The sequence below is a fragment of the Melitaea cinxia genome, chromosome 24 (assembly GCF_905220565.1).
Source record: "Melitaea cinxia chromosome 24, ilMelCinx1.1, whole genome shotgun sequence".
NCBI classification, from domain to species: domain Eukaryota; kingdom Metazoa; phylum Arthropoda; class Insecta; order Lepidoptera; family Nymphalidae; genus Melitaea; species Melitaea cinxia.
Genome location: NC_059417.1, coordinates 4,010,757 through 4,038,060, shown reverse-complemented (window position 1 = coordinate 4,038,060; position 27,304 = coordinate 4,010,757). Strand labels below are relative to the sequence as shown.

Below are 27,304 nucleotides of genomic sequence, written 5' to 3'. Positions count from 1 at the left end.
CTCCTTACTACATCAGCTATCTGCTAGTGAAAGTCCCGTCAAAATCGGTCCAGCCGTTTCAGAGATTAGCCGGAACAAACAGACAGACAAAATTTGTAAAAAATGTTATTCTGGTATATGTACCGTGTAAACATCCATATGCATTTAGTAAAAAGCGGCTATTTTAATATTAAAAAGAGACCCCAATTTTATTTATGTGTATTATAGATTTCATTGTCATCATTCATTGTGTGATTGTCACACATGAATGTATTTCTTTCTTTCTTACTTTTCTGTTTTTATTTAATTGATAAAATTTGATACACCTATAGCTTTTTCAAGTAAGTAATACCATTAAATCTGACAAAAATACATTGATATACAAAATTGCGTCTTTCGTTTTTTGTCCTGTTCAGAAGATGCCTTAGAGCGAAAAATCTCTTTAAGGCCATCCGATCTTTGAATCTTCAAGATTATATCTAGAGGATAATTTATAACTACTAGGTAACTATAATATGACTATGTTTTTATATCATATAGCGGTTACCGTAACATATGGATGGCTGAAACAACAGAACAAATATTGGGCTGTATCTTCTTTTTTTTGTATAAGTAATTCTATCTTCTGGAAGGTTAAGGTACTTCCTTTGGTGGAATACTCCGAAGGTTGAGCATGAAATTTCGCGCTATGTAAATATTTAATAATTTGCTTGAATTTTAGCATTTAATTTTATTAATACCCTAAGTTATAGCTGATAAATTATTTCTTAGAGGATAAGTATACATACCTACCTAAATATAAATGACTAATGATGATTTAACATAGGTAAATAATATTGAGTAATAAAACCTAACATAAACATATTTTTTTCTAAACCAATCCATAAGCAAAAAAAAAATAACAAAGTATTCTGTTTATCTCAAACGATCATCCGTAATCAATGTAATCCGTGCAAATACGCGTAAATGTTTTAAAAATAAATAAAAATAAAACGTACAATAATAGACACCAAGTACGGATTATCCCATAGACACAGGCAACACTTGGCGCCAAAGCGCCGCCATTTGCAATAGCAAATAACCATTCGACCCAGACAATCACAAAAGTTTACTTTCGTTTATACGTATTAGCTCCGAAAGAAGAAATTTTAAAAGAATTTGTAACCGATATAAAAAAGGATTTATATCTTTAGCAAAAGAAGAAATAGGTTAGGTGTAGGTAGTGCTTTATTTTTACTACCTTTACTTACCTTACTTTTCTAAATGTTTTTATACTTATATATGTATCAATGTCAAGTAATTTCATTTTAAAAGTAAAATGTACGTATTTTAGCTATTTTGTTGCAGAATAGCTTTTATATAGCCTTGTGTTCCGTACCATATATCATTTATCTGACTTACAGTTAAGCATTTTTTTTTAATTTGTAATACATGAAAAAGTTCTAATTTATTTGTTTATTTATCATTACATATTATTAGTTAAAGTATAACTGTTAGATGATCGATTATATTAAAAACAATAATAAATTTTAATGTCCTAAATCCGAATAATTATATATTTTTATGTACAAAGCAACTTTAAAAAAATTTCTTCAAGCAAAGGTACAATTATATCCAAAACCTATGAATACACACCTGCCTTTTTTTTAAAAACCCACAAACTGGGCGCGAAAATTTTTTTTTTTTTTTTAATTCATTCTGCTTGATTTGTGTTGTGATGAGTTCGGACGTAATGCAAGGAGCTGGCTCGACCACACGGGTATGGAAAATTAACCGAAATCCAATTTAATGGTTTATTATTAACTACCGATGTATGAAAATCTGTGTGGGCCGTAATCTTCGGGTGTCGATCGACGATCATTTTTTTATTTGAAATTTTTAGTTATGAATTATGGTTTGCTTTTTTTTGTTGCTGGCAAACTTTTTTCTCGTAGTGAAGTGTAACTGGTTTTAATTTGACATGTTTGTGTATTGTAGACATTATCTAATATCTATGCTAATATATTTTATTATTAAGTTTTTTTTTTAATACCTATGAGAACTATTTGCGACGTTGTTTTTTTTTTAAATAAGTATATATTTAATTATGAAATCATAACATAATCTAATATTATTTTTAAATACTATAAGTTTTTAATGGATAAAGGGCTCGTTTCACCAGTTGTGATTTAAAAATGGCGTAAACTTATGTATTTTGCCCATAGTCACCATGCTGGGCAGGCGGGTTTTGAGATCGCAGGACTGGCTTTGTCGCACCGAAGACGCTGCTGCCCGTCTTCGGCCTATATTCATATATGCACTTGCACGACAACACGACTGTGTAGATTTTTTAATAAAAATCTATAGGAGATGATAAATAATCACAAAATACTCTCAAACCGATTTCACGAACGAACGAATGTCATGAAGAATTGGATCAAACGATAAAAACCACGAAATTTTACTGATAGGTATATATTAAAGCAATTAAACGGTTCTGACCAGGAAACAACAAAAAGTAGCATCCTTTGAAGAAATTCTCAGATATCCACAAATCCGCAACGGAGAGCAGATTAATTCCGTTTCCTTTTTTAAGCGATAAAGTTTAAGCTTAGTTTGGCTAGCTTTAGGACAAAGACCCAGCAACATAGCTTTTACAGCAGACTAATGCACTCACCAGTAATAATAATTGGAGTGGTGACTTAAGATGAGACAGAGGAGTTTCGTAAATAACACCTTGTGCTCTGCGATTTTACCTTTGTTAATTTCATTTCCTGGTAATTTGAAGAAAGTTTAGCTTTTAATTTGTCGTAGAATGTTTGGTGTAATCAAAATAATATTCAATAATACGAGCGTGTTTTAATAAATCTTTTAAAATGTTGTAAGTATGCACAAAAAGTAAATGAATAAAGAGTATAGGTATAGTATAAAATTAAAAATCTTCATAATGTCACAGTACATACTACAAGATGAAGTCTATGCATTATATATACCTACTATCGAACTATGTATAACATTCCACTACTTTTACTAATACGAAAGTTTGTATCTACGTATGCTTGTTCCTCAATTATGTTAGAACGACTTAACAGTTATGGTTGAAATTTGGTAAATATATAGACTTCTTCTTCTGCTTTGCGGTTTTTAATAGCATGATGATTCTTATCTTGGTAAAACACACTTCACACAGATAAAGTCACGGAAAACTGCCATAGTTTTGTTTTGGTTTTTATAGAGCAAGACACGACATAATACTTTGCATAGTCATAATTTATGACTCACAAAATAACATAGGCTGTTGATTTCGAGAAATACAAGGTTCTCATGTATAAAATGTTTACGCAAAATCTCTGGTAACAGGAAGTATAAGTACGCCTAAGTATATCACGTACCAAGTATCAAACTAAACGTCGCAGAAACCGCGTGAGTTACATAACTCGCAATATAATTAGATCTCCCTGAAGGTAGACGCAGACAGATGCTACACAACTACCGCTCATCCAGCCTCCCGCTACCCCGCTTCTAAAATTATACAACCGTTCCCGACGGGGAAACTCGATACCGCCCCTAACGCGGAACGTATGCCGCTCAATACTGGATGCGGGACGGTTTCATACAATATATCTGGATTAATCTACAATCCGAAACGGTAGTAACTCCACTTTTTAACCAACTTTAAAAAAGGAAGACGTTCTCAATTCGACTGTACTTCATTTTCGTTATGTGTGTTACCTCGGAAATTTACTGGGTGTACCGATTTTGATGGTTCATTTTTTAATCGAAAGCTTGCGCTTATCATGTGGTCTCATTTAAATTTTATCGAGATCCGATGATTACTTTTTGAGTTATCTCTAATAATATGTATTTACTTGACTATTTTTTCATATACGAATACGTTACTCTTTTCATTACTTGTCAATCTAATTAAGTCGGTTTTTTTTTTTTGTTTGCGAGCAAACACAATCATTGCGTTTTGTTTGGGAATCTGTTGTATTTATTATGGGTTATAAAATATTACGCTACAGTGTAGAACGTGAGTAAAAACGCAGATCATATGCATTAAAAATAATTTGACACTGCGATTGTTTGATACGTATGAAGCTATAGGTATTCTAATTGCTTTGTGAAAAAAATTACAACAAATAATTGTGTTTGCTCGCAAACGAAAACAAAACCGACTTCAATTACATCGACGAGTAAGTAATACAACGTAGATCGACGAAAAAATAGTCAAGTAACTACGCGTTATCAAATATTACTCAAAAAGTAGTTATCAGATCTCAATAAAATTTATATGTGACCACATGACAAACATCAGCTTTCGATTAAATTATTAAAAAATTATTTAAATCGGTACACCCAGTAAAAAGTTATTGCGGATTTTCGAGAGTTTCCCTCGATTTCTCTGGGATCCCATCATCAGATCCTGGTTTCCTTATCATGGTACCAAACTAAGAATATCCCCTTTCCAACAAAAAAAGAATTATCAAAATCGGTACACCCAGTAAAAAGTTATTGCGGATTTTCGAGAGTTTCCTTCGATTTCTCTGGGATCTCATCATCAGATCCTGGTTTCCTTATCATAGTACCAAACTAGGAATATCCCCTTTCCAACAAAAAAAGAATTATCTAAATCGGTACATCCAGTAGAAAGTTATGCGGTATAATACAACGTAGGTCGACGAAAAAAGCGTCAAGTAAAAACGCATTATTAGATATAGCTCAAAAAGTAGTTGTTAGATCTCAAATAAATTTAAATGGGACCAATTGACACACACCACCTTTCAATTAAAACAAAATTTGTCGAAATCGGTCCGCCCAGTCAAAAGTTCTGATGTAACATACATTAAAAAAAATACAGTCGAATTGAGAACCTCCTCCTTTTTTGGAAGTCGGTTAAGAAGTGATTTTATACTTTTATCAAATATGATGAATTTAACAAAATTAGTTAGAATTAATTATATCATAATGATGTTGAATTTTCTTATACAAAACGAGTAAACTAGAAATTAAGCGTCGGTGTAATACATTGAAGTGTCGTATAATGTATCAAAGATGCTCAACACTGATTTTATTTACTGTATGTGTACTGTGTGTACTGTGTGGCTACGGTACTAAAGAATTTAGCCACCCCCTCTCTTCCCGTGGGTGTCGTAAGAGGCGACTAAGGGATATCACAGTTTCGCTACCACCTTGGAACTTAAAAAGCCGACCGGTGGCGGGATAACCATCCAACTGCTGGCTTTAAAATGCACAGGCCGAAGACGGGCAGCAGCGTCTTCGGTGCGACAAAGCCAGTACTGCGGTCACCAACCCGCCTGCCCAGCGTGGTGACTATGGGCAAAACACATAAGTTCACGTTATTTTTGGCGTAAACTTGTGGAGGCCTATGTCCAGCAGTGGACTGTATAGGCTGTAATGATGATGATGATGATGATGATGATTTTATTTACTGAAAATTTCTCCGTCAATTTTGATACCCAACTACATTTTTTTTTTATATTACTAGCTGACCCCGCAAACGTTGTTTTGCCATATATGCTATTAACCCCCAAATCCCCCACCCTTAGGGGTATGAAAAATAGATCATATCCTGAGAATTTCGTTTATCTGGTATAATCCAAACCCAAGTTATGATGGTTCAAAAAAACGACGAAGCACTTCGAGAAAAGATAGGTAGTGCTTTTCGTTTTTTTTTTTTTTTTTTGGCTCGTCTTGGCAGGGGCACTTTCGTACCCTTAGGGGTATGAAAAATAGATGTTGGCCGATTCTAGACCTACACGATATGCACATAAAATTTCATAAAAATCAGTCCAGCCGTTTCGGAGGAGTATCTTAACTAACATTAACAACTAACACGAGAATCTTATATATAAGATAAGATAAGATTTTAAATTAACATGACTATTTTCATTACTAAGATTGAGTCTCGAGAACAAGACATTCATAAATAATGTCAAAATATCGAGCTCCGGAAAATGAAAATAAAAAACACGGTATGGTATCCTGTTTTAAATAATTTTATATATTTTTTTTATTTTTTTATTTTTGATTTTTACATGGATACTGTTGCATTGTACCGTCCCCGCAAGGTGCAGGCGCGGTCCGCACTCTTACGCAATTGTTTAAACAATGCACTAATAAAATATCGTATTACGAATAAATGCGCATCCCGGACGGCGATAGGGGCGGCTGAATGCTCTTTTATTGTACGCAGCCGGGTAATTATTACTACCTCTCTGTATGTGTGGATTTAGTGACGCTGTATTTCATACAAGATATTACCAATTTGGTATTAAGCCGACTGATGGCGGGATAACTATCCAATTGCTGGCTTTGAAATACACAGGCCGAAGACGGGCAGCAGCGTCTTTGGTGCGACAAAGCTAGTCCTGCGGTCACCAATCTGCCTGCCTAGCATGGTGACTATGGGCAAAACACATGAGTCCACAACATTGGGGTCCGAACTTGTGGAGGCCTATGTCCAGCAGTGGACTGTATTAGGCTGAAATGATGATGATGAATGAAAGTTTTATTTTAAAGTGTAATTGCGGAGCTGATTCTTATCTCCAGAATCTACATTCCGAATCTGTGGAAGCTTCACTTTTAATGTAATAAATAATTTAATTTCTAAATGACGATTCGAAGGTTCTTTACATTTGAATTAAGTTATTTTTTATTTGATTTTATTTCTCACACACACTGCCCTACTGGTGTAGTGCGAGAAGTTGCTTTATGATAGTCGCAGATTTGATTCCCATTAGAGGCAGATATTTGATTTTGTGTTAATATTTAAGTCGTGCCCCAAGATGGAATTAAATCCGTCGGTCACGGTTGTTGGTTTCAGCTTTGATAAACTGAAAGTAGGTATCATAAGTATGAAAGAGATGTTATCTATGAAAAAAATCAAAATTAAGAAATAGCTTTATTCAAATAGGACTCAAAATCACCTTCAAATCGTTAATTTATAAATTAAAATTTTAATTCCTTTCAAAAGAGAAGCTACCACCGGTTCGAAATGCAAATTCTGCACAAAGGAACCGGCAAGAAACTCGCAGTTAATCTTTTAAAAAAATATATTATAAACTGTGTTTTTATGCAAATTCTGTAATATCTTGCATAAAATACACCGTCACTAAGTTCACGCTCCATAATAAGCTTTAGCTGTTAATTCCTTTTTAATACAATCTTCAAAGGACAATGACGAATGAAATTCAAATGCTCATGAAGTATGAGAAAAAACTAAACTTCTCTACTATCCCAACTACTTTTACAAGATAATAGGATGATAGAACTAAAAACACGATATGAATGTACTTGTCATTTTAATAATTACGCTTAAAAGTCATCGATTCTCTATGTCTAACAAGATATGATCCAAAAATGATGCGGGATGCGCGAACTGCTCCTCATGTCTAGCCCACCCTAAGTAATATAAAACGCTCATGACGTGGGCGCAACAGCCCAATGTTCTCCTCCTCAATGCTATGAATACAGGAGCAGTAATATCCTGATATGCCATTCCTGCCATTTTCCCTTTTATGAAAAATGTAGGTGTAATAGATCTTGCTTCTTACGTGCCTCGATTGTATGCGACATCTTATTGATCAATCTTTCTAAAATCATTTTAAAATTGCGCAATAATTTCAAAGTTGCGTAACAATTTCACAATAATTTCTTATGAAAGCGGCCAATCGTTCTTTACATGTCTTGACTCGTTGAGACACGTATCGACGTGACTCGTTGCCGACAGCGATTAATCATACCTATGTGTTTTGTCGCCGACAGCAATTAGGTAGTTATTTTTAGTACAATCGGTTTAAAATAACAGGAAAGAACGCACAGATCGCAACGAATACTGTCGATGGACTGCGCGGGCGACGCGGCACTCGCGCACGAAGAGAGAAGTCGCGCTTTCGACCGACGACCGATGGTTACTTGGTTACTTGTTTGTTTTTTCAGATACCACTTTAATTAAACTATAAGTCCCAGCTGCTCATGTTACCCCTGTAGAAATTCAAATGGCAATTTCATACATATAGCCATTGATTTCGATGATGCCTCCTATGCAGTATTTCATTACTTATTATTATCTATAATTTGAGTTACTTTTCTTTTGCGCCGGGCCTGGGTTTTTTTTTGAGCATTGTCTTTTATTCTCAGATAATTTCAATATCGTTTGTGGGATTTTATTATACCTACATACGATCAACCCAGAAAGGAGACGTTTACTTTGCACAGTCGGAGACTCGAAGATACAATTTTGTTATTCCTTCTCGTGTTTACACTGCTATTATTACTATTTATATCAAAACAATCAATATTCTCGTGAATATACATAATATTATTATAATTATATTGTGACGCAACTGTTAATGTGTCTATCTTATGAAAAACAACCCGTAGGGAGACTCGAGCTCCAAGATCGTAAATACCGTAACATCGACAACAATAACAATCGTCAATATCTGTAACATCACCCCACAGTAACAGACCGTAAGACACAATACTATGGAAAAAACTAAAATATATTAAAAGCGTAGTAGCAAACGTCGGTCAGTTGTTGAACTTTCCTAACTGCGAATGCCTACAACCTACAATCTTCATGGATTAATATATAACTATTACTTCTACATAGAGAGTAAGCCTTCACCCAGCAGTGGAATGTTTACAGGCAGTTGTAGTTCAGTTTAGTCCAGCTCGAATGAGAAGACTAACATGAATTATATCAATAAATGTTCCCGAGCAAGAATCACGAATGGTTACACCAGAACAGACAGAGAAGTCTATCTTTGTAGCTACCGTTTATATGACTAGCTGTGCCCTGCGGTTTGACCCGTATTATAAGATTATATAGCCTATAGGTAGTCTTTCTAGGTAAATTTACTATCCAACACAAAAAGATTTTTTTCGATTCGGGCCGTAGTTCCTGAGATTAGCGCGCTTAACCAAACTCTTCGGGCACATAATATTAGTTTTGAATTATGGGTGGTATGTAATTGAATACTATTAGGGTTTGTTTCACTGGTAATAAAGCTACCTAACATATGGTAGTATTCAAGAAATGGTACATTTTTCTTTTTCTACGATAAAAAAAGATTAAAAATTCGCTTTGGTTCGATCTATCGAAGTCTATTACTAGGTCTAGACATAGGCTTTCAAATTCCAAAATACGCCAAATATCCCGATTTTCCACAATTTTTATCCAGTCCCCGCCGGTGATCTACGCAGGTTAGGATAATTATATTGATTTATTTATTGCTTAGTATTTAATTTCTAAAATACAATTATTTCTAGCGTCTAAAGCTGATGGGCACCAACACTTTACCAAAATGTGCTATGTTTTATAATATTTAAATTTTGTATTGAATAGTGTAAATGTTCCTGAACTTTTTATTTCTAAAGATTAGTTCTCTATTCTCGTATTATTTCAGACTACACTTTAATTAGTCAATTTCAAAACATAACATTCATATTTCAAAACATGAATAATAATATAGGTAAATTACAATAATTAATCCTCGTTTCGATTTTTTTTTTAATTAATTACGTACAGTTTCTTAATAAAATAACAATTTGAATTATAGTGCAGGTAAGTACCTACCTATAACACAAAAAAGAAACAAAAAAATACTGAACGTATTAAAATATTATTTTAGCTACTGAAAATGTATCCCTTTTTCAATTTTTTATTTACGTTTTGGCAAACAGCGACCCAATAATAGTGTTTTTAAGATACGAGTATTGAATTCATTAAGTAAGTCAATATTTTGTAATTTGATTTAAAATGTGTAAGTAACAACGAGTGGGTGGGACGTCTATTCAAACGAAAAAATTAAATTAAATGGTACCTAGGTTTAAAATAATACATCCACACATGTTTTGACACTTAGTTTCTTATTTTCTCGCTTATATTTATTAAATTTTATTTTATTCATAAGTAAAATACGCTATAAAACATCCCGCTACTCATAGTAAACGTTATGTTTATTCCATACAATCTAACAAAGTTTGAAATAAGAAAGAACCCAAGTACAAGAGAAAATGAACATTCTATTTTCAAATAGTACAATGACGTCATTCGTTTCAGTCGAACGAATTTAAATCGATACTTCACTTGAACATTCAAATGAATATCGGAACGCTATTCTATGTATAGACTCATTCTCTCTGTAACTTATAGCCTACTGCCTTCGACGTTCGATTTTCAAATGGCCTTTATTTATAGGCGTGACGCTAGGCGTTATCTGATTAAACCAACCAGAGACCAAGGATCACCCTCGCAGGATAATCGAATGATCTGATTGGTCGATTTCTTGACACCTATTATGTCCTGGCATCCTCACTATAGTCGTCTCTTTCTTTTATTTCATTTTTTAAGGCTGTCTCTGTCTAGCTTTTAAAGGAATACTATAAATTATAATATGTTATGTTATGTAACGTATTGACTCCTCTCTCTGTATAGCGCCTTGGTAGTGATTATTTGTTTTATTGTTTTTCGAAAAACTATTATTTGTTTGTTTTATTTATTTCAATAATATTATAATATACTAGTTGTACCCGCGACTTCGTCTGCGTGGAATTTAACAAAAAAGCCATTGCTCAGTTGACAGAGTTAAACAATAAATAAATTTCTACAATAAAAGTAGCCTACGTTACTCCTTATTACATCAGCTATCGGTCAGTGAAAGTCCCATCAAAATCGGTCCAGCCGTTTCAGAGATTAGCCGGAACAAACAGACAGTATAACAGACAGACAAACAAAAATTATAAAAAATGTTATTTTGGTATATGTACTATGTAGGTATGCACACTTTGCATTTAGTAGGTAAAAAACGGTTATTTTAAAATTACAAACAGACACTCCAATTTTATTTATTTGTATAGATTTATTCTTATAGTTATTCTTATAGTTATTATAAACATGAAAAAAACGCTGTTTATCCTTAATAGGTTTACCTACTAGGTACTAAATCCTAGAGATTGTTTAAATACTACGAAAGAATGACTATTAATTGACTTAAAAAAAAGGATTATAAGGAAGAATTGCGAGTTACCACATATAGTACCTATATTTTTATCTTTATTTATTTATTTTGGCAAAATATGGGATAAATAGGGTATCAAATTTAAATGTTTAACCAAAATATTCTACCGATTTTTCGGTGCGCAATAAGGTAGTTCAATAAACAATTGTATGTGCTAATTAAAATAACAATTTTTAAAAAAATTGAAATTCGATTACAGTAAGTAATGAAATTGTAAATAAAACTATTGTCAATCATATCAATAATAAAGAATAATAACAAAGAAAATAAATAACATAAAATTAATAATGAAATCTCGTGTCATAATTTAAATTAGGTATTTGTGAAATAACAAGTAAATAACATTTTAATTTATACACTGTCTAATAAATCATGTCAATAATAAAATATGAATAATAATTATTAAAAAATTAGTAAATTTATAAATAATAATTATTAGTAACAAAATCCATGTTAAATTTGGTCATTCAAGTAGTGATTAATATTAAGTATAACTAATCTAAATAATCGTTTCTACTAAGATTGTTAAACATTTTGTTATTGTACTGGCGGTCGTGGGTTCGATCGCCACATACCTATTACGACAAATGTTTCATTACGTAGTATAAAACAAAGTCCTTCCCGCTGTCTGTATGCTTAGATCTTTAAAACTACGCAACGGATTTTGATGCGGTTTTCTTTAGTAAATAGAGTGATTCCAGAGGAAGGTTTATATGTTTTTAATTTTTTTATATTTAGTATCGGCATTGCACCCGTGCGAAGCCGAGGAGGGTCGCTAGTGTTTGAATAGAACATACAAATGTGGGTGTCTGAACGATTGTGTTTGTATTGTGTTTCCGGATCCCCATCAGGATTCACCTTTTAGTTTTTACTGGAGGCTGTTGAGTGTGAGACATTTATTGAAAAAAAAAAACAAAGCTGTCTATATTGATACCTACTTACTCCAAATGCTGATGAATGCTTATTTTTAATGTACTTAAAACAATTAGTATATCCGGTTGACACATTTTGAAGATATCAATTTTTATCTACATAGCTAAGCATACCTACACGTAAGCAGTGGAGTTTTACAGCAGTGGAATTAAAAAGAGCCGGCTTACAAACTTAACATAGATATGATTAAATTGAAAACTGTAGGTAAGTAAGTTACTAGTCGATTTTTCTCAGCAAAATCTTTGGAAATCCGACTTGATACTAGCTTCACACTATTGTTTAAATTACTACTTATTCAAAAATTATTTTTAAGCCTTCTCAAGTGAAATAAAAAAAAATCTATAAGATACCTATTTATTTTGATAAATTATAATAATTAATTATTTCAACGTGTAATTAAAACGTAAAACGGGATTTTTCGGTACTATGCTCGTTTTTGATCATTGTGCGTTTCATATTGCCTCATGGTCACGAGTACCCTACCAACAGTGATTCTGTAGAGCGTACCTTTTCCTTGACCATGACTATAAATCTTAAGGAATAAGGATTAAATATAAACAAAAAGTGTAAATATTCCGTTTTACATCTTAAGCCCGTATTTCACCGGCCGTGGAAAAAGTTTATACAGCATATACATACCTACATATACTTACCTGATTCTATTAATCAAAATGAATCGCTGAAATGTTCGTTCTGTTACGATGGCTCTCCGTTAGTCCTTTTTTTTAAAAACACTTTATTTACTGCTGCAAAATAACTAAATTACTGACAACTGTTCTAACACAAAAACGGACTCGGAATCGACGGACGGTATCAAGTTGGATTTTTTTTTTTTTTTTTTGATATTTTCAGGACAAGGTGTGTATACTTATAAAAAAATAAAAACATATTCACGAATAAAAAAATATATGACGAAATGAATTTCTCTGGGTCAGCTAGTACCTAGATAATTGTCTTTTGTTATATTTTAAACCATGAAAGTTCATTTAAAATATTAAGGACTTTTTACGTGATCATCAGACATAATTAGGTGCATTATTTTAAAAAAATAAATTAATTAATACCACGAGAAAGGCTGTGTGGCTACGGCACTAAAGAATTTAGCCACCCCCTCTCTTCCCGTGGGTGTCGTAAGAGGCGACTAAGGGATAACAAGGTTCCACAACCACCTTGGAACTTAAGAAGCCGACCGATGGCGGGATAACCATCCAACTGCTGGCTTTGAAATACACAGGCCGAAGACGGGCAGCAGCGTCTTCGGTGCGACAAAGCCAGTACTGCGGTCACCAACCCGCCTGCCCAGCGTGGTGACTATGGGCAAAACACATGAGTTCACGTTATTTTTGGCGTCAACTTGTGGAGGCCTATGTCCAGCAGTGGACTGTATAGGCTGTAATGAATGAACGAGAAAGGCGTTCAATGTAACTGTTCTCCGTTATGATATTACTTCGACTCCATTCTGGCTCAGATGAATTTAAATGCATTTATTATTAGGTATTAATACCTACCTAATTAGGGGAGTTGACTAAAGTGAAAATTATTACTACATATAATAAGTATTTTTTTAATATTAAAGTTGAGGTTTTCGTGAATGTAGTAAGCCTTAATGTATGAGGTTCTATTGTTTCTATTTGTTTTTCTAAATGTAACAAACTCTTGTAAGACTTCGCTTCCTATCCTGAGCTAGCTACTTTATCAAGGAGGCAGCCTTTTGCATATTCCTCTCGTAAATATTTTTACTTTGTCGAATTCGATAGACCCGAGTAAAAAATATACAGATATGAGATTTGTTGTGGTCGGTGAGAACTGAGTTTTGTGTTTATTAGGCGCATATTTATTTATTATCGCATTTTATTTAAATAATTAAATTACTATTAATTATTACACATCAATTTTTACATAAAAATGATAGATAATTATTAAGATGCTTTTTTATCTTAATCATTCTTCAATATTATTTCGGTATTTACTGCCCTCTAGGGATGAATAGTGAAAAATAATGTTTGAAGTAGTTACATCAGATTACCACAACGCAACATAAGCTAAAAAGTATTTATGTTTTCCAATAGATGGCACCACAAAATTTAACTTTATTATTTTTGTTTCTTATTTTACAATATCCTCTATATTTTCTACTTTATATTAAATCGGTAGTAATATTCAAAAACTTTTTTATTATTAATTTAATATCTGTAAAAATACAATTAAAAGGCAAAATAAAGGGCAACACAAATGTGACGCGTGTCAGGTAGCGCTTGCGCGATATACAATAGAAATTTTCCTCAAGTGACGTACCGACGCGACGTGTTGACGTTTTCTGTAAATTTGCTTCGTTGATCGACTGGATATTTCACTTTTACATACGTGTCAAGTGAGCTTGTGCGTGTTCGGCTTTACAGCCTTTAATTTTAAGAAAATTGTAAGTAGACTTATTATATTAATAACAATATTCTGTTTAAAGAAAAGAGACGCTTAAACATTGTTACTGGCAATTGATAATTTAACGAAAAAAAAACAACGTTTACGTTATGAAAAATCTAGAACGTATTTAAGACGATGTGTGCTTAATGTACAGTTAAATTAACTTAAAAGTGACAACATTTACATAATTTAATAATTACTTATAAAATTTATGCCAAGTAGGATAGTAGGCTATTTTATTTTTTGTGATTTTTTTTTGAATAGCGTACTCCCAAAACGGCTGAGCAAACAGCAACTATTTGTTTTCTGCATCGTTGTATAAGTAACTAAATGTATATGTATTAATTTCAGTAATATCACAGGCTAGTTTCAATTACTTATTTTTTTACTTAACCATATGTTACGATAATTTGTAGAGCTCATAAATAAATAGTTATAGCTTTGAATGTATTTTTTTTTAAGTAATAAACTTGTATTATTTGTATGGGTATAATATCATAATTTATTTCCTTTAATAAGCATATGTGAACATTTGATTGCAATACAGTTAAAATTAAATGGCATTTCTTAAGTATATATGGTTAACTGGGTGTGGTATTTTTATTATAGCATAGTAGTATTATTGACCTCAATTTAAGAATATAAATTTCCAGATGAGTAGCTTGATTTTTTATGCTACCTATAATCTTAGTAAATTAAGTGTTTTTTCTTGAAATTAGAATGAAGAAAACAATATGTTGAATATATTTATTCATATTAGTAATAATATCAATGTTGTAAATATATAAATAACTTTAATACAACAAAACAGTATTTTATACCTTCCATATGGTGTTACAAGTTCATTAATTAGGTTTTTGCATAAACAATAAAATATTTCTTTTTAAATAAATTTCATTAATAATATAAATGTTGTATTTACAGGACAAATATCACTGATTTTATACAAAAATGGCACCGAAACAGAGAATGCGTATCGCCAACGAAATTGCTAGCAAGAACATCACAATGAGAGGCAACGTTCCCAAAACAACAAAGGTAATACATAATTTACTTTCATATTTACTCTTAAGTCTTACTTCATCATTATATAACCAAAACTATCATAGAAGCTATACAATTAACGCTCGTTTCATCTTATGATAGTAAAATTATTAAGTTTCTATTTTATGAAAAAGTGATATTTTGAAATAAGCTTCCAAATAGAGTAAATAAGGATAACAATAATTTAATATGAGTAAAAAATGGTAAGTCTTTAGATTAAGGGCCATCAAATGATCTAAGCTCAAAATTTGACCGGTTATCAGCATGATTTTGTTACAAAAAAAAAGAAACAAACCTTAACCCATATAACTTCAACATTAGACCTTTTATCGACATAATTTCGTTTAAAAAAAAACCCTAACATATCTAACTTCAAAATGACTGCCCTTAATCTAAAGACTCTCCTGAAGAATAGTCACTTTATACCATAAATTAAATTATAAATGGGTTTAATATTAGCAACTAGCTTTCCACTTTTGTGTGAAATACTTGATTTGACTATTCAGTTTTGTTCTGTTAAAATATAGTCTGTGGCACTCAATGATAACGTAGCATTCTATTTGATTAAGAAGTTAAGAGTTGGTTAAGTAGTTATTAAATTTATCTCTTACAAAAATTCAAAAGTACAAATCTTTACTCTTTATAATATTAGTATAGATTATAAATCAACACCTATTCTCAGCACTAGCCAAAGGTAGTCTCTAAAATGTCTGAAAATAGATGTGCAAAACCGCTCAGGTGGAGTGGTATGAAACATAAAAATAGTAAAATCTCTTACTACCAATTTATGTTGAAAATTTAATTTTTGTTAAGAAAATTGATTTCATGCAATATTATTACAACACGAGATGTAGTTTTTCATTAGATTGCAATATTTATTGGTATGAAATTTTTAGTTCACACAAATTAGTCATACTGGTAATTAATTGAACACCTGTAACTTGATGCAGTAAACAATGCTATTCGGGAGCAATATTTTGACTGTTACATTCATACATAATATTTAAGTTTTAAAATTACATTATATCATAAATCTTAATATATATAAATCTCGTGTCACAATGTTTGTCCTCAATGAACTCCTAAACTACTTAACCGATTTTAGTCAAATTTGCACACCGTGTGCAGTTTGATCCAACTTAAAAGATAGGCTGTATATTATTTTGATATGTTATTATTATATTTCAGAAAAAAATAGGTGATACGAAGTTCGCCAGGTCAGCTAGTTATACATAAATTTTTTAAGTAATTTCAAAAGAATTGTCAATACATTATTACAATTATGATGCTAGCTTTCAGTCCACGTAAATTACACTATTTTAACTGTTCTGTTTACCTTTAAAAACGAGTATATAACTCAACGATAACGTAGCACTAATCAAATAATTTTTAAATTCCTTTCATTTGTTTTTGAGTTTTTCCACTTTATATTATTAGCATGCATTAGTTTAATAATTTATAAAGTTCAAGGCTATACCAATAACGTCATTAAACCAAAATCAATTTACATATTAACTAAATTGATTTAATCTACTCAAATAAGTTGAACCAGTTGTGCATTGTATATGAAAAAATTTGACTACTACTTAGCTTCTAATTTCTAATTGAGATTTAAAGCTTCATGGCTAGTATCACCATTTAATATAGGACTACAAGACTACTGCAAGTCTTATTTTGAAAAATTTTACTACTATACTTATAACCTTTTAGAAATAAAGGCTTTTAGAATCTCAAAGTAAAGACAACCTATAAAAATTTAGCTCTTCTTTAGTATGTCTTGAAATTAACAATGTAGGTAAAATATTTATGTAAAAGTTAAAATGTAATTGTAAATAAATTATTAAATATAATAATTCAATCTGTCTTGTCGTTGATAACAGTTTTATAAATGTTTATCTAGATAACAATAATTGCGTCTCAATATTAAGATTATTGAAGAGATTATCAACAGATTTTTATTGTTGAATGTAAATTATATTTCAGTTAAATATTATTTAATATATGCGTATAATAATTAATATCTTAGTTGTAAAGTTTACATATATACTTAAACTTAGGAATAATTAGAAAGACCCATCAATAGTTTTAGGCGTTATAAGTTCATTGGATCACTAATATAAATATATTTACATACACAAATAAATGAAAGTTTGTTTTTAGGTTAGGACCTTATCGTACCGTAGGAAACACATGTAGTGTTTTAGATGACAGTCAACTAATAAAATATATGGTTATTTTAAAAATAATATACACAATATCTGGTAATCGAATCTCCAATTCCTTAAGTAACTCTTTTACTACAAAATATGCCAATACCTAAGTCGATATATCTCTATTATCATTTATAATATTATGTGTTCCTTTTTAAACAATATATGGTTGTACACAATATATTGCGTATATATCACGCCCAGGTGGGAATCAAATCAGCAACACTTGAGCTGAAAGTGACTTCATCAGTGCCAACTATGTCAATGCCCCTATAACATCACAATCATCTTAATTATCATGTAGTAATGTATAATATTTCTCTATTTCAGGAAAAGGATGACCAATATCCCGTAGCTCCATGGCTCTTAGCTCTCTTCATATTTGTAGTCTGCGGCTCGGCTGTCTTCCAAATCATCCAGTCCATACGATTGGCCTAAACCCTCTGTGATCCCATTCCCGACTGATAATTTAGTGACTTAATAACATCCATCGCATTTTAAAATGAAATGAGAATGTAAATATGTTTTAATTAAAATGCTACTACCGTTTATGTGAAATATTTTCTATCTCTCTCATGTCCATGTGTAATGTTTTACCATCTTCTTCTAGCCATGGTATCCAAAAACATCTTGGCCCCTTGTAATATTTAAATATTTTGTGTTACAAAGTATTTATCTTTTACAAGGTGACTGCGCTTGTTCCTTGTAGCTTTTGTAGTTGTATTTGTTTAGTCCGAGCGCAGTAATTATAATCTCAAAAAATGTGTACTATATCTTGTATAGTGTAAATTTACTTAGGTTAGGTTCACATTTGGCAAGTCTTATCTAAAATAGTATAATAAATACTGTTTCTATCAACTTAAATAACTTTTAAAAAAAACCAAAATAAGTTTTGTGCTAATATGATTGACCGCAAAAAATTGCCTAGTGTGTTTCTAACCTTTATATTAAGATAACCAAACACTTCGATGTTAATGAAATTATTATTCCATTCCTGAATTATTTTAAGACCAAGTTTATGAAAGACGCACAACATCGTAACTTCCTGCAATGAAATTTTGTTTAAGGGTTTTTTTTTTAAATATTAGTGAATAATTATATTCGATATTATTTTGATTTTGAGCCACCGTAATGAAATTATATGTCGGTACTATTTTATAATTTTAAATGTAATTTATTTGTTAAATAAAATACAGTATATTTGTCGATATATTTGTTTTAATTCACTCATAATGTATACATATAACTATGACACCCAGTATGTTATAGAACAGATGTCTAGTAAGGCATATATCATAGCTCCAATGCTTGGGAATAATTCGCCTAAAGGAAGAATGTAACAATATATTTTTATTACTAATTAGTAGGGATAACTCAAAAAGTACTCGTTATGGCGGAGGTCCTTGCTGAGACCTACTCATAGGTCTCGGGTAGGGGTTCTCAGTGAAAGGCCAAGCTTAGCCCAGGTTTAGCCCAACTATGTAGAACTCTGGGCCAAGCTTGCAAGCCAGGCTTGACCCAGTCTTGGTAGAAGTCTAGAATGATAACGATGGGCCAAGCTTGGTTGCTGGGACTGGACCAGGCTTGGTTGCTGGGACTGGACCAGGCTTGGTTGCTGGGACTGGACCAGGCTTGGTTGCTGAAACTGGACCAGGCTTGGTTGCTGGGACTGGACCAGGCTTCGTTGCTGGGACTGGACCAGGCTTGGTTGCTGGGACTGGACCAGGCTTGGTTGCTGGGACTGGACCAGGCTTGGTTGCTGGGACTGGACCAGGCTTGGTTGCTGGGACTGGACCAGGCTTGGTTGCTGGGACTGGACCAGGCTTGGTTGCTGGGACTGGACCAGGCTTGGTTGCTGGGACTGGGCTAAATGAGACCACATGACAAGCACCAGCCACAACCACCAGCTCTCAACTTTTCAAGTAATGTATTTCCATGGTGAGTAAGGTGGCCATAACTCCAGGGTCGCGTCTTGGTTTAGGATCGGCAACACGCTGGCAATGCTCCTTGTTTTACAGGCCTTTCGTAGACTACACTATCCACTTATTATCAGACGGAGTAAACACTTGTTTGCCATGTTTTAGTATAAAAAAGAACAGATATATTAATATATTATTGTTTCATATAATATACCCACCTCTACCTGTGGGTGTCGTAAGTGATAAAAAGTTCCTATACCAATCAGCCTGAGACTGTAGAAGCTGACCGATGGCGGGAAAATCAATTGCTGGCTTTGACATACAGACCGAAAACGCTGCTGCCTTCAGTGATAAAGTGGCAGTGACAAGTTCGCAGCATATAATAGATTAATAAATCAAAATCAAAAATACATGTATTATTCATTTATTTATATCTTCAAAGCATCTCTTAAACAGCAATTTTACATTTCGTTTTCGAGTGCGTCAGACTTAAAATCAAGTTTATATTACACAATATTTAAAACTACCTATATGGTACAAACAATTTACAATAAGTAATAATAATTGTCATGTGATATGTGATCTTAGAAATAGAGCCCAAGTATATATTTAGAAATACAATTCAAATATAAAAATATATATATATAAAAAAAAACAACCAAAAGTTGTCGAAAAAAACCAAAAATTATAAATAAAAATACACTTATTTTCAAAAAGAACAATACAAACCAATTTTTATTCAATATTTAGGGCCATATTTCTACAGTTTTAAGTTATAATTAAATAAGATTAAAATTAAATTGAGCACCTATTGTAGCACCGATTTTGTCACATGTTGTCTATAACTTAAAAAATTTAAATGTTTGAAAAAAATATTGAGTGAAATCTCGTGATGCACAAAGTGTTGTAATTTGTGTGCTTGTATTTGATTATCTATAATGTTATACAAAATTATTATGATAATGATAAAAACTAGTAGTTATAGGTGCCAAAATAATATAAATAAGAAATTGTCATCGCCTCGTCTTTTATTGGAAAAAAAAAAACATTTTTTTATAAAAGTTCAAAAGTGAATTTAGTTGTGATTCGAAAAAAAAAACTATTCAGCCTCTAATTTAATTACTATGCTTAATATGACACGTGAGTGAGTGGTACAACTAAAAACTAAGCGCACTAATAAAGCAAACTACGGAGGCGATATTTTAATAACATTTTTAAAAATATTTCTTATAGTTTTGTGACTCTTAATGTTCTATTATTGGAAAAATATAATACATCTTATCTACTTCAAAGTATCGTAGATGGCCTCGTTGGGATATGTACCATTCAAATGGATACTGTTACTAAAACTTAACGAATTATCTTTACTGAGATGGACCTCCGTCCTATCTAAGCTCTGATTTTCAACTGGATAATCATCCATATTACTAGTTATTTCTAATCTAATAGCATGGATTTTTGGTTCAGTACTCTTAGTATCTTTATCACGTTCCCAAGAGTCTATCGTTATAGACACATCGTTCTTGCTCCCCGTTTCGTCAAAATCACTCGAAGCAACACTTGAATTGTCCAATTCAAAATCTGTAGATCTTTCTATGACCACAACTTCAATGTGTCTGAATGGATTGTCTTGGTTTCCATTCATCAACCTCGCTCTTTCATCGTTGCGACTGTTTACTTCCTTTTTCACGTTACATATCACAGGATCTGTCGCTAATATATCTACATTGTAGTCGTAAGTTTCTTCTTCACTCGTTTTATTACTATTCGGTGCGCATATTTCTGCATATATATTATCAGTACTAGAATCTGTATCTAACTTTTCTTCTTCGATGTCTACAGCATCCGCTACTTGACCGTATGGTAAATCTTCGATAACAGGTAACTTTCGTTTTTGAATTGAAGATATAGATCGTCTTAATTTCTTCTGGATTTGAGGTTCTTCCTCAGATATGTCTACTGGAAGTGGTTCATCAATTTCAGATTTCGGTGTAGGCGCTCTGGGTTTGTCAATTTTTTTTCGGAAATTAACAAGTTTTTCACTGTCGTTAGAACGTTCGGTTTTTGTTGGCATGCTGTTGCTATTACTAGATTCTTTTTTGTCTGTTGATTTTTTAGGATGGAGTAAGTTTGAAGTGGATTTGCTTAGCACCCTTTTTGTTTTAACATGAAATTCAGAACATAACTTTTCGGTTATGAAAGAATGTTGTTTATAATTAATTTCGAAGTCGCTGTCGTTGTATAGAGATCCAGCTCCAAACATATTAATGTCTTCGCAGCTTTGTATTTGATTATAAGATTCAGATTTAACCATTGGTTTCTCCGGTATTAAGTCCGGTTGTATCCTTTGTCTCCTTTCGAGGTTTGAAGAAGATTTAGTAGCTGATGATTTTTTAAGCATATTTTCATCGAGAGATTTTAATTTCCTACCAGAGCTTGAGTCACTTTCCATAGAACCACAATAGTTTATTTGATCAACGCTGAGGTTTTTCCGACCATGTTTCATATTAATGCCACTGTCTTCCTCTTCCGTGTATGAGCTATCAGGCATACCGGTTTGTACAGAAACCGATTTAGTCAGTACAGGCTTTTTGTGACTCGAACTACATTGACTTGTACCCATATCCGACGAGGAGGTTGTGAGGCTTTTATAGGAATGGCTCTTTTCAGCCGTTCCATCATTTTTCCTAAGCGCACCAAATCGGTCTTCTATTAGTTTCGCCATATCTTGGTATCGTTCTATAGAGCTATGTTTTTCACCTAATGGATCGAACGGATCTTTAACGTCTCTATACTTTTCATTATTTTCGATTGCCGTAATTTTATCATCCAACTTCTCCGTGCTCTTTAAAAGTTTAATATTCTTGAACCATTTTCCTTTCTTTGGACCAGAATCTTCTCTGAATACATGCATTTTGTCATTAGAAAACTGTTCAGATTCTACTTTCTCTTCACTTTTGTCATCTTTACCCTCGTCGTCACTATACACATCATAATTCATATGCTCGAGCTCGTTTTTACTTAAAAATATAATAGAACCTTCAGTTTCATCCGGTATATCTTTTAATACCTTATCACTTTTTCCGAATAACTTTGACGTGTCAATTTTCAAGCCTTGAAGGGTAAATTTCTTTTCCTTTTCAAACTTAACTGGTTCGTGGTCATCTTTGATAAGATCTTCGACTGTCTTTGCTTTGCTCGCAACAGTCGAGTTAGCGTAGGAGATCTGCCTTATCCAGTTGTCAACGTTAAGTTGACAGAAGGTTAGAGCTTTCTGGAGGCAAGCGGAGAGGAACATTCTTTTTTCGCTGTCGAAGCCGAGTTGTGTTCGCCTGACCTTTATACTGCTGTTTAAAGGCAGAAGCTGCAATGTCTCCTTGGCATGGTATCGGGGGTCAACTTGCTTGCTCGGACTGGACGGCAAGGAACTGTATTCAGGAAGAGTACACATCACCAACACTGGTTCCGTACTCGCCGCCCGCAACAGAAGATCTTCTGCAAATAAAATAACAGGAATATTATTCTATGATCAAAAGGACGCAATATCTGTATTTATTGTTGCTGAGTTTACATAGGAATGATGCATGGATCTGCGCGGGTATGACAAAAGCCTTAAATTAACGAATAAAACACGTCGGACGGGTCCATGGGTCTAGAAATGCAAGTTTATTTATAGTATCATCTCGACGCACTGCGAGCAATAACGATTATTATCGCTATTTTATCGACCGTATCGGTAAATTACAAATCACAATTATGATATTAAGAAGTTTTGTAATATCGTACTTAAAATATCAAGATTACGTTCAATCGTCTTTTATCGTTATTAAAACGACCGGATCAGATAAGGATTCGTGAACGGGATAAAATGTTGTAGCATTAAATTAACGTGGATTTTTATGGACCTGTAACGATGTTTATGTGTCTGTAACAAGATCGCAAGTTGTATACAATTATATATTCATATTATTAAGTAGCAGGTTTTATTTGTTTGTAATCGACAAACAGTAACTTTGAACAACCGACGTTAATATTCTTTCACTATAACACAGTAGCTATAGTATCAATAAATAGCATTTGGTATTAATGATTATATTTATAGCAGCGTCATATTGGTCAATAATATCAAATAACAAATAAATATAATAAATAAAAATTTATAGTCAAAACCGAGCGAGCCTTTTTTTTAATTAAAAAAGCAATTACCTCCGACATCATGAGCCATTTCAATAGGAACAGTGCCGGCCAGCAGCCTCACTCTGGTAGGCAGCTTCCACAAGCTCAACAGATGTGGTAGTCTGTGAGCTCGTGATGAGATCTCTGGTGGTACCGGAGTTGATGATGGCGATGCATCATCCCATTCAGCAGGGGACAGCTCCTCGGGACACACTTCGTACATCTCGCCCTTCGTGTTGATTGGCACGAAGAACTCCTGTAACATCATAATTACTTGGTCAGTTTAAACTGACTAAAAAAGGACATGTAATATTTATATGATACATTATATTATTTACATGATATATACATTATTTATATGATACAACTTAAAACAATAGTATTGTGCCTTTGTATTTTACATTCTTTAAAATAGTGTAATTGATTTCATGTCAAAATTAAGCTTATAAAAAGCAGTTTGGACCGTCAAATTCTTTATAGTCATGCCATAACATCGGAATGTAGTATAAAAAAGCGAAAAGTAACTCAATGGTAAATCTAATCTAATATATAAAATTCTCGTATCATGGTGTTAAACATTGAACTCCTCCGAAACGGCTCGACCGATTTTAATAAAATTTTGTGGGCATATCGGGTAGGTCTGAGAATCGGCCAGCATCTATTTTTTCATACCCCTAAGTTATAAGGGGGGGGGGGGGGATTAAGCGGGTTAATAGCATATATGGCAAAGAAACGTTTGCGGGGTCAGCTAGTATTTTTTAAAAGTGCGTCCGAAAATTTGAATGAAATTAAACGCATAGACTTCTAGACACCTATAGACATATTCCTAACAAATGTCTATTTTCTGTTAAAATTGATCAGTTTTAGCGAATAAAAATGCAATATTATTATGTTTAAGCAAGCGTTTACCTTGACTGATTGCGAGGATCGGACAAAAAGTTTTCGATTAGAATTAGGTATTCTATGAAACCATGATGAGGTCATCAAAACTCATCTATTCTAAGCTAGGCAGTAAACATGGCAATTAAATGTTTTGTCTATAACAATGACACCTTGGTGTTAGCTAAGAAAAAATTGTAAGCATTTTAGACTCGTTTTAGAGACTAACTATGAGCTTACTAAGCTTATAAAGGTCAAAATATTTATTTATTATTATTAAAATTTCTTTAGCTGTTTCACCGGTTGCAGATAGTTTATCCTGCACATAACTTGTGAATATTCCGGCTATTCTCTAAAACGGCTGGACCGATTTTGATGGGACTTGCACTGGTAGATAGCTGATGTAATAAGTAGTAACTTAGGCTACTTTTATTTTAGAAATTTAATTATTTTGTAACTCTGCGAACTGAACAATATTTTTTTTTAATTCCACGCGGACGAAGTCTCAGGCACAGCTAGTTCTATTATAAAACTAATCAAGTAGGTAATAATGATTGATGGAAATTTTTTCTAGCTTTGATATTTTAAATATGCATCTACAGACTGTATAAAAAATAATACTCAATCCACATCTAAATGATGTACATTCCAATCTTATTTTTTTCATTTTGTGTTTGTTATCTTGTTTCAAAAGTAAGATATAGGACAATATTAATGCCGTTATGACTTATTAGGATAAGAGAGTTAACCTTAACCATCGTTGTGGGTTAAACTATACGTGTATAAATAATGTACTAGATACCACTACGTGCTGCATTGTTTTTCAATCTGTTGGTCGCGATCCCCAGGGTTCGCGAATGCTTACAAAAACACATTGACAAGGCTCTTATTAACTTCCGGTTCATAAAACTATAAAATTACTGACTGAGATCAGTTTCAGATTTTAACTTAAAATCTTCAAGAATCGCTAAAACTTTACAACTTAAAAAGAGATACAATATTCGAAAAGTTTGAAAAACACTGCTATATTGCATGGCCTATACCTACAGCATAATACCTATATAGTTTAGTATATAAAATTTAATATCCATTTGAAAGCAGATTCAAAAGAAATATTTAACCATTACGATATCACGGTGTAATCAGTTCGAGACACGAGCTCCGGAAAATTTAGCGACGATCAAAATTGATTAATCCTTTACTTAACAAAATGAAGTGCTAGAGACAACAGGAACTATCATTTTTACGCACAACGACATCTAGTGAAGTCGCATTTATCGCTTTAAATATATTTTCATATAGCACTTCTGTATGAATATTATAAAGCTTATATTTATTGATCGACAAATAATGTTTAACATTACATAGTGTATTTATAAAATAATTTTATTATAAAGTATAAAAAAACACGAAATACTTTTACACATGCGCAATCTTTTTTCTAAGAGGATATTGTTTTTTCTCTATTAAGAAACAACTGACCACAGCCTGTCTCTATTGCTTATATACGTAAATAATTAATCATCCATTTTAACAGGGTATAGTTTCAAAATTTACTCGTGTATCTCAAAATGTATCAAGATCAGAGGCGTCGAAGCACTTGTTCACCAACGAGTTTGGTATAACCCAAATACTACATACAATGGTGTAAGCGTTTATCTGATGCGAATACAAGTTCATTACTTAATACATCTTTCAATGTGTAGGGTAGGCTGTTGTAACAGCCATTAGATTTTTTTAAAATAATTTGTTAGTTGGAAAAGTTGGAGTTAGCCAATATAGAAGCTTAAAGCTCCCTTCAATAAACATATAATGTACCAGATGATATTATGTATATTTATATTTACTAAGCACTGCAAAAAATTATACGAAGAAAAAACAAGTTTTAAAATCTTTTTCTTTTTTTTGTCCATTTTTATGTTTCCTTACCCGTTTTTTTTTTTTTTATTCTACCTGAACGACGTCAATTATTCGCAAAAAGCCTGTTTTGTGGATTAATAAATAAATCGAATTATAAATTTCTATAATTAGATGTAACAAGTATCATTTTTATACTATAAATATATAAATTATAAATAAATCGAATTATTCAAATGCCGAAAATTAGCCGCCAACCCTAACAGGTTTCATATTGCAAAAAATTTAGAAAAGTAGACCCTGTATACACTAGCTGTCATGGCATTTATTTATCTGCTGTGGTTCTAGCACAATATTATGACAGCTTTTAATTGAATGTCATGTTTTTATTTTATTTTATGCACTACATAAACGACCTAATTTTACACAATTAGGTAGATAATTATATGATGATAATTATTATTAGTAACTCTTATAACTACAAAAATAACATTAAATAGTTAAATTAATAGTACAAAACTAATCTCAAATTTTAACCTGATTTAAGGACTTGTACTGGAGAAGATGATGATAAACATGCTAGTTTATGAAGGAGTATTAAATATTGACACCATAGGCTAGTAACATAAAAAGTATCGATATTTATCTTGAGAAAAAAACTGTGCCAGTCATTGCTAGACTGTAACTATAATAAATTAATATTATAATTAAAATTCGGAAATATGGTCTGTGTAATTAGAAACAAAATCAAAACGATATCTTCTTTGCAGACTTCAGTGTAATTTACAATTTCGTAAAACTTTTCCGCAGTTTTACAAACATGAAACGATCAGTTAACTACATACGAAGAAGATAAAAA

At 32.4% G+C, this 27,304-nt stretch overlaps 2 protein-coding genes across 2 annotated transcripts; one reads left to right on the top strand and one right to left on the bottom strand.

The window, feature by feature from the left end:
* The first annotated feature begins 14,208 nt into the window (after positions 1-14,208).
* On the top strand, positions 14,209-18,822 carry LOC123665707 (stress-associated endoplasmic reticulum protein 2). Its single transcript, XM_045599968.1, has 3 exons — positions 14,209-14,358; positions 15,285-15,398; positions 17,945-18,822. The coding sequence occupies exons 2-3, from the start codon at positions 15,312-15,314 to the stop codon at positions 18,050-18,052; spliced, it is 195 nt and encodes a 64-aa protein (XP_045455924.1). The 5' UTR covers positions 14,209-14,358; positions 15,285-15,311; the 3' UTR covers positions 18,053-18,822.
* Positions 18,823-20,815: 1,993 nt separating this feature from the next.
* LOC123665783 (enolase-phosphatase E1-like) lies at positions 20,816-24,023 on the bottom strand. Its single transcript, XM_045600044.1, has 2 exons — positions 23,740-24,023; positions 20,816-23,028 (listed from the first exon to the last, which is right to left on the bottom strand). The coding sequence occupies exons 1-2, from the start codon at positions 23,975-23,977 to the stop codon at positions 20,816-20,818; spliced, it is 2,451 nt and encodes an 816-aa protein (XP_045456000.1). The 5' UTR covers positions 23,978-24,023.
* Between the last annotated feature and the right edge of the window lie 3,281 nt (positions 24,024-27,304).

Coding starts and splice junctions, on each gene's coding strand:
- LOC123665783 (XM_045600044.1), bottom strand. CDS start 23,977: ATGATGTTACAGGAGTTCTTCGTGCCAATCAACACGAAGGGCGAGATG. Junction 23,029..23,739: donor AATGGCTCATGATGTCGGAG/GTAATTGCTTTT, acceptor TTTTATTTGCAG/AAGATCTTCTGTTGCGGGCG.
- LOC123665707 (XM_045599968.1), top strand. CDS start 15,312: ATGGCACCGAAACAGAGAATGCGTATCGCCAACGAAATTGCTAGCAAG. Junction 15,399..17,944: donor ACGTTCCCAAAACAACAAAG/GTAATACATAAT, acceptor TCTCTATTTCAG/GAAAAGGATGACCAATATCC.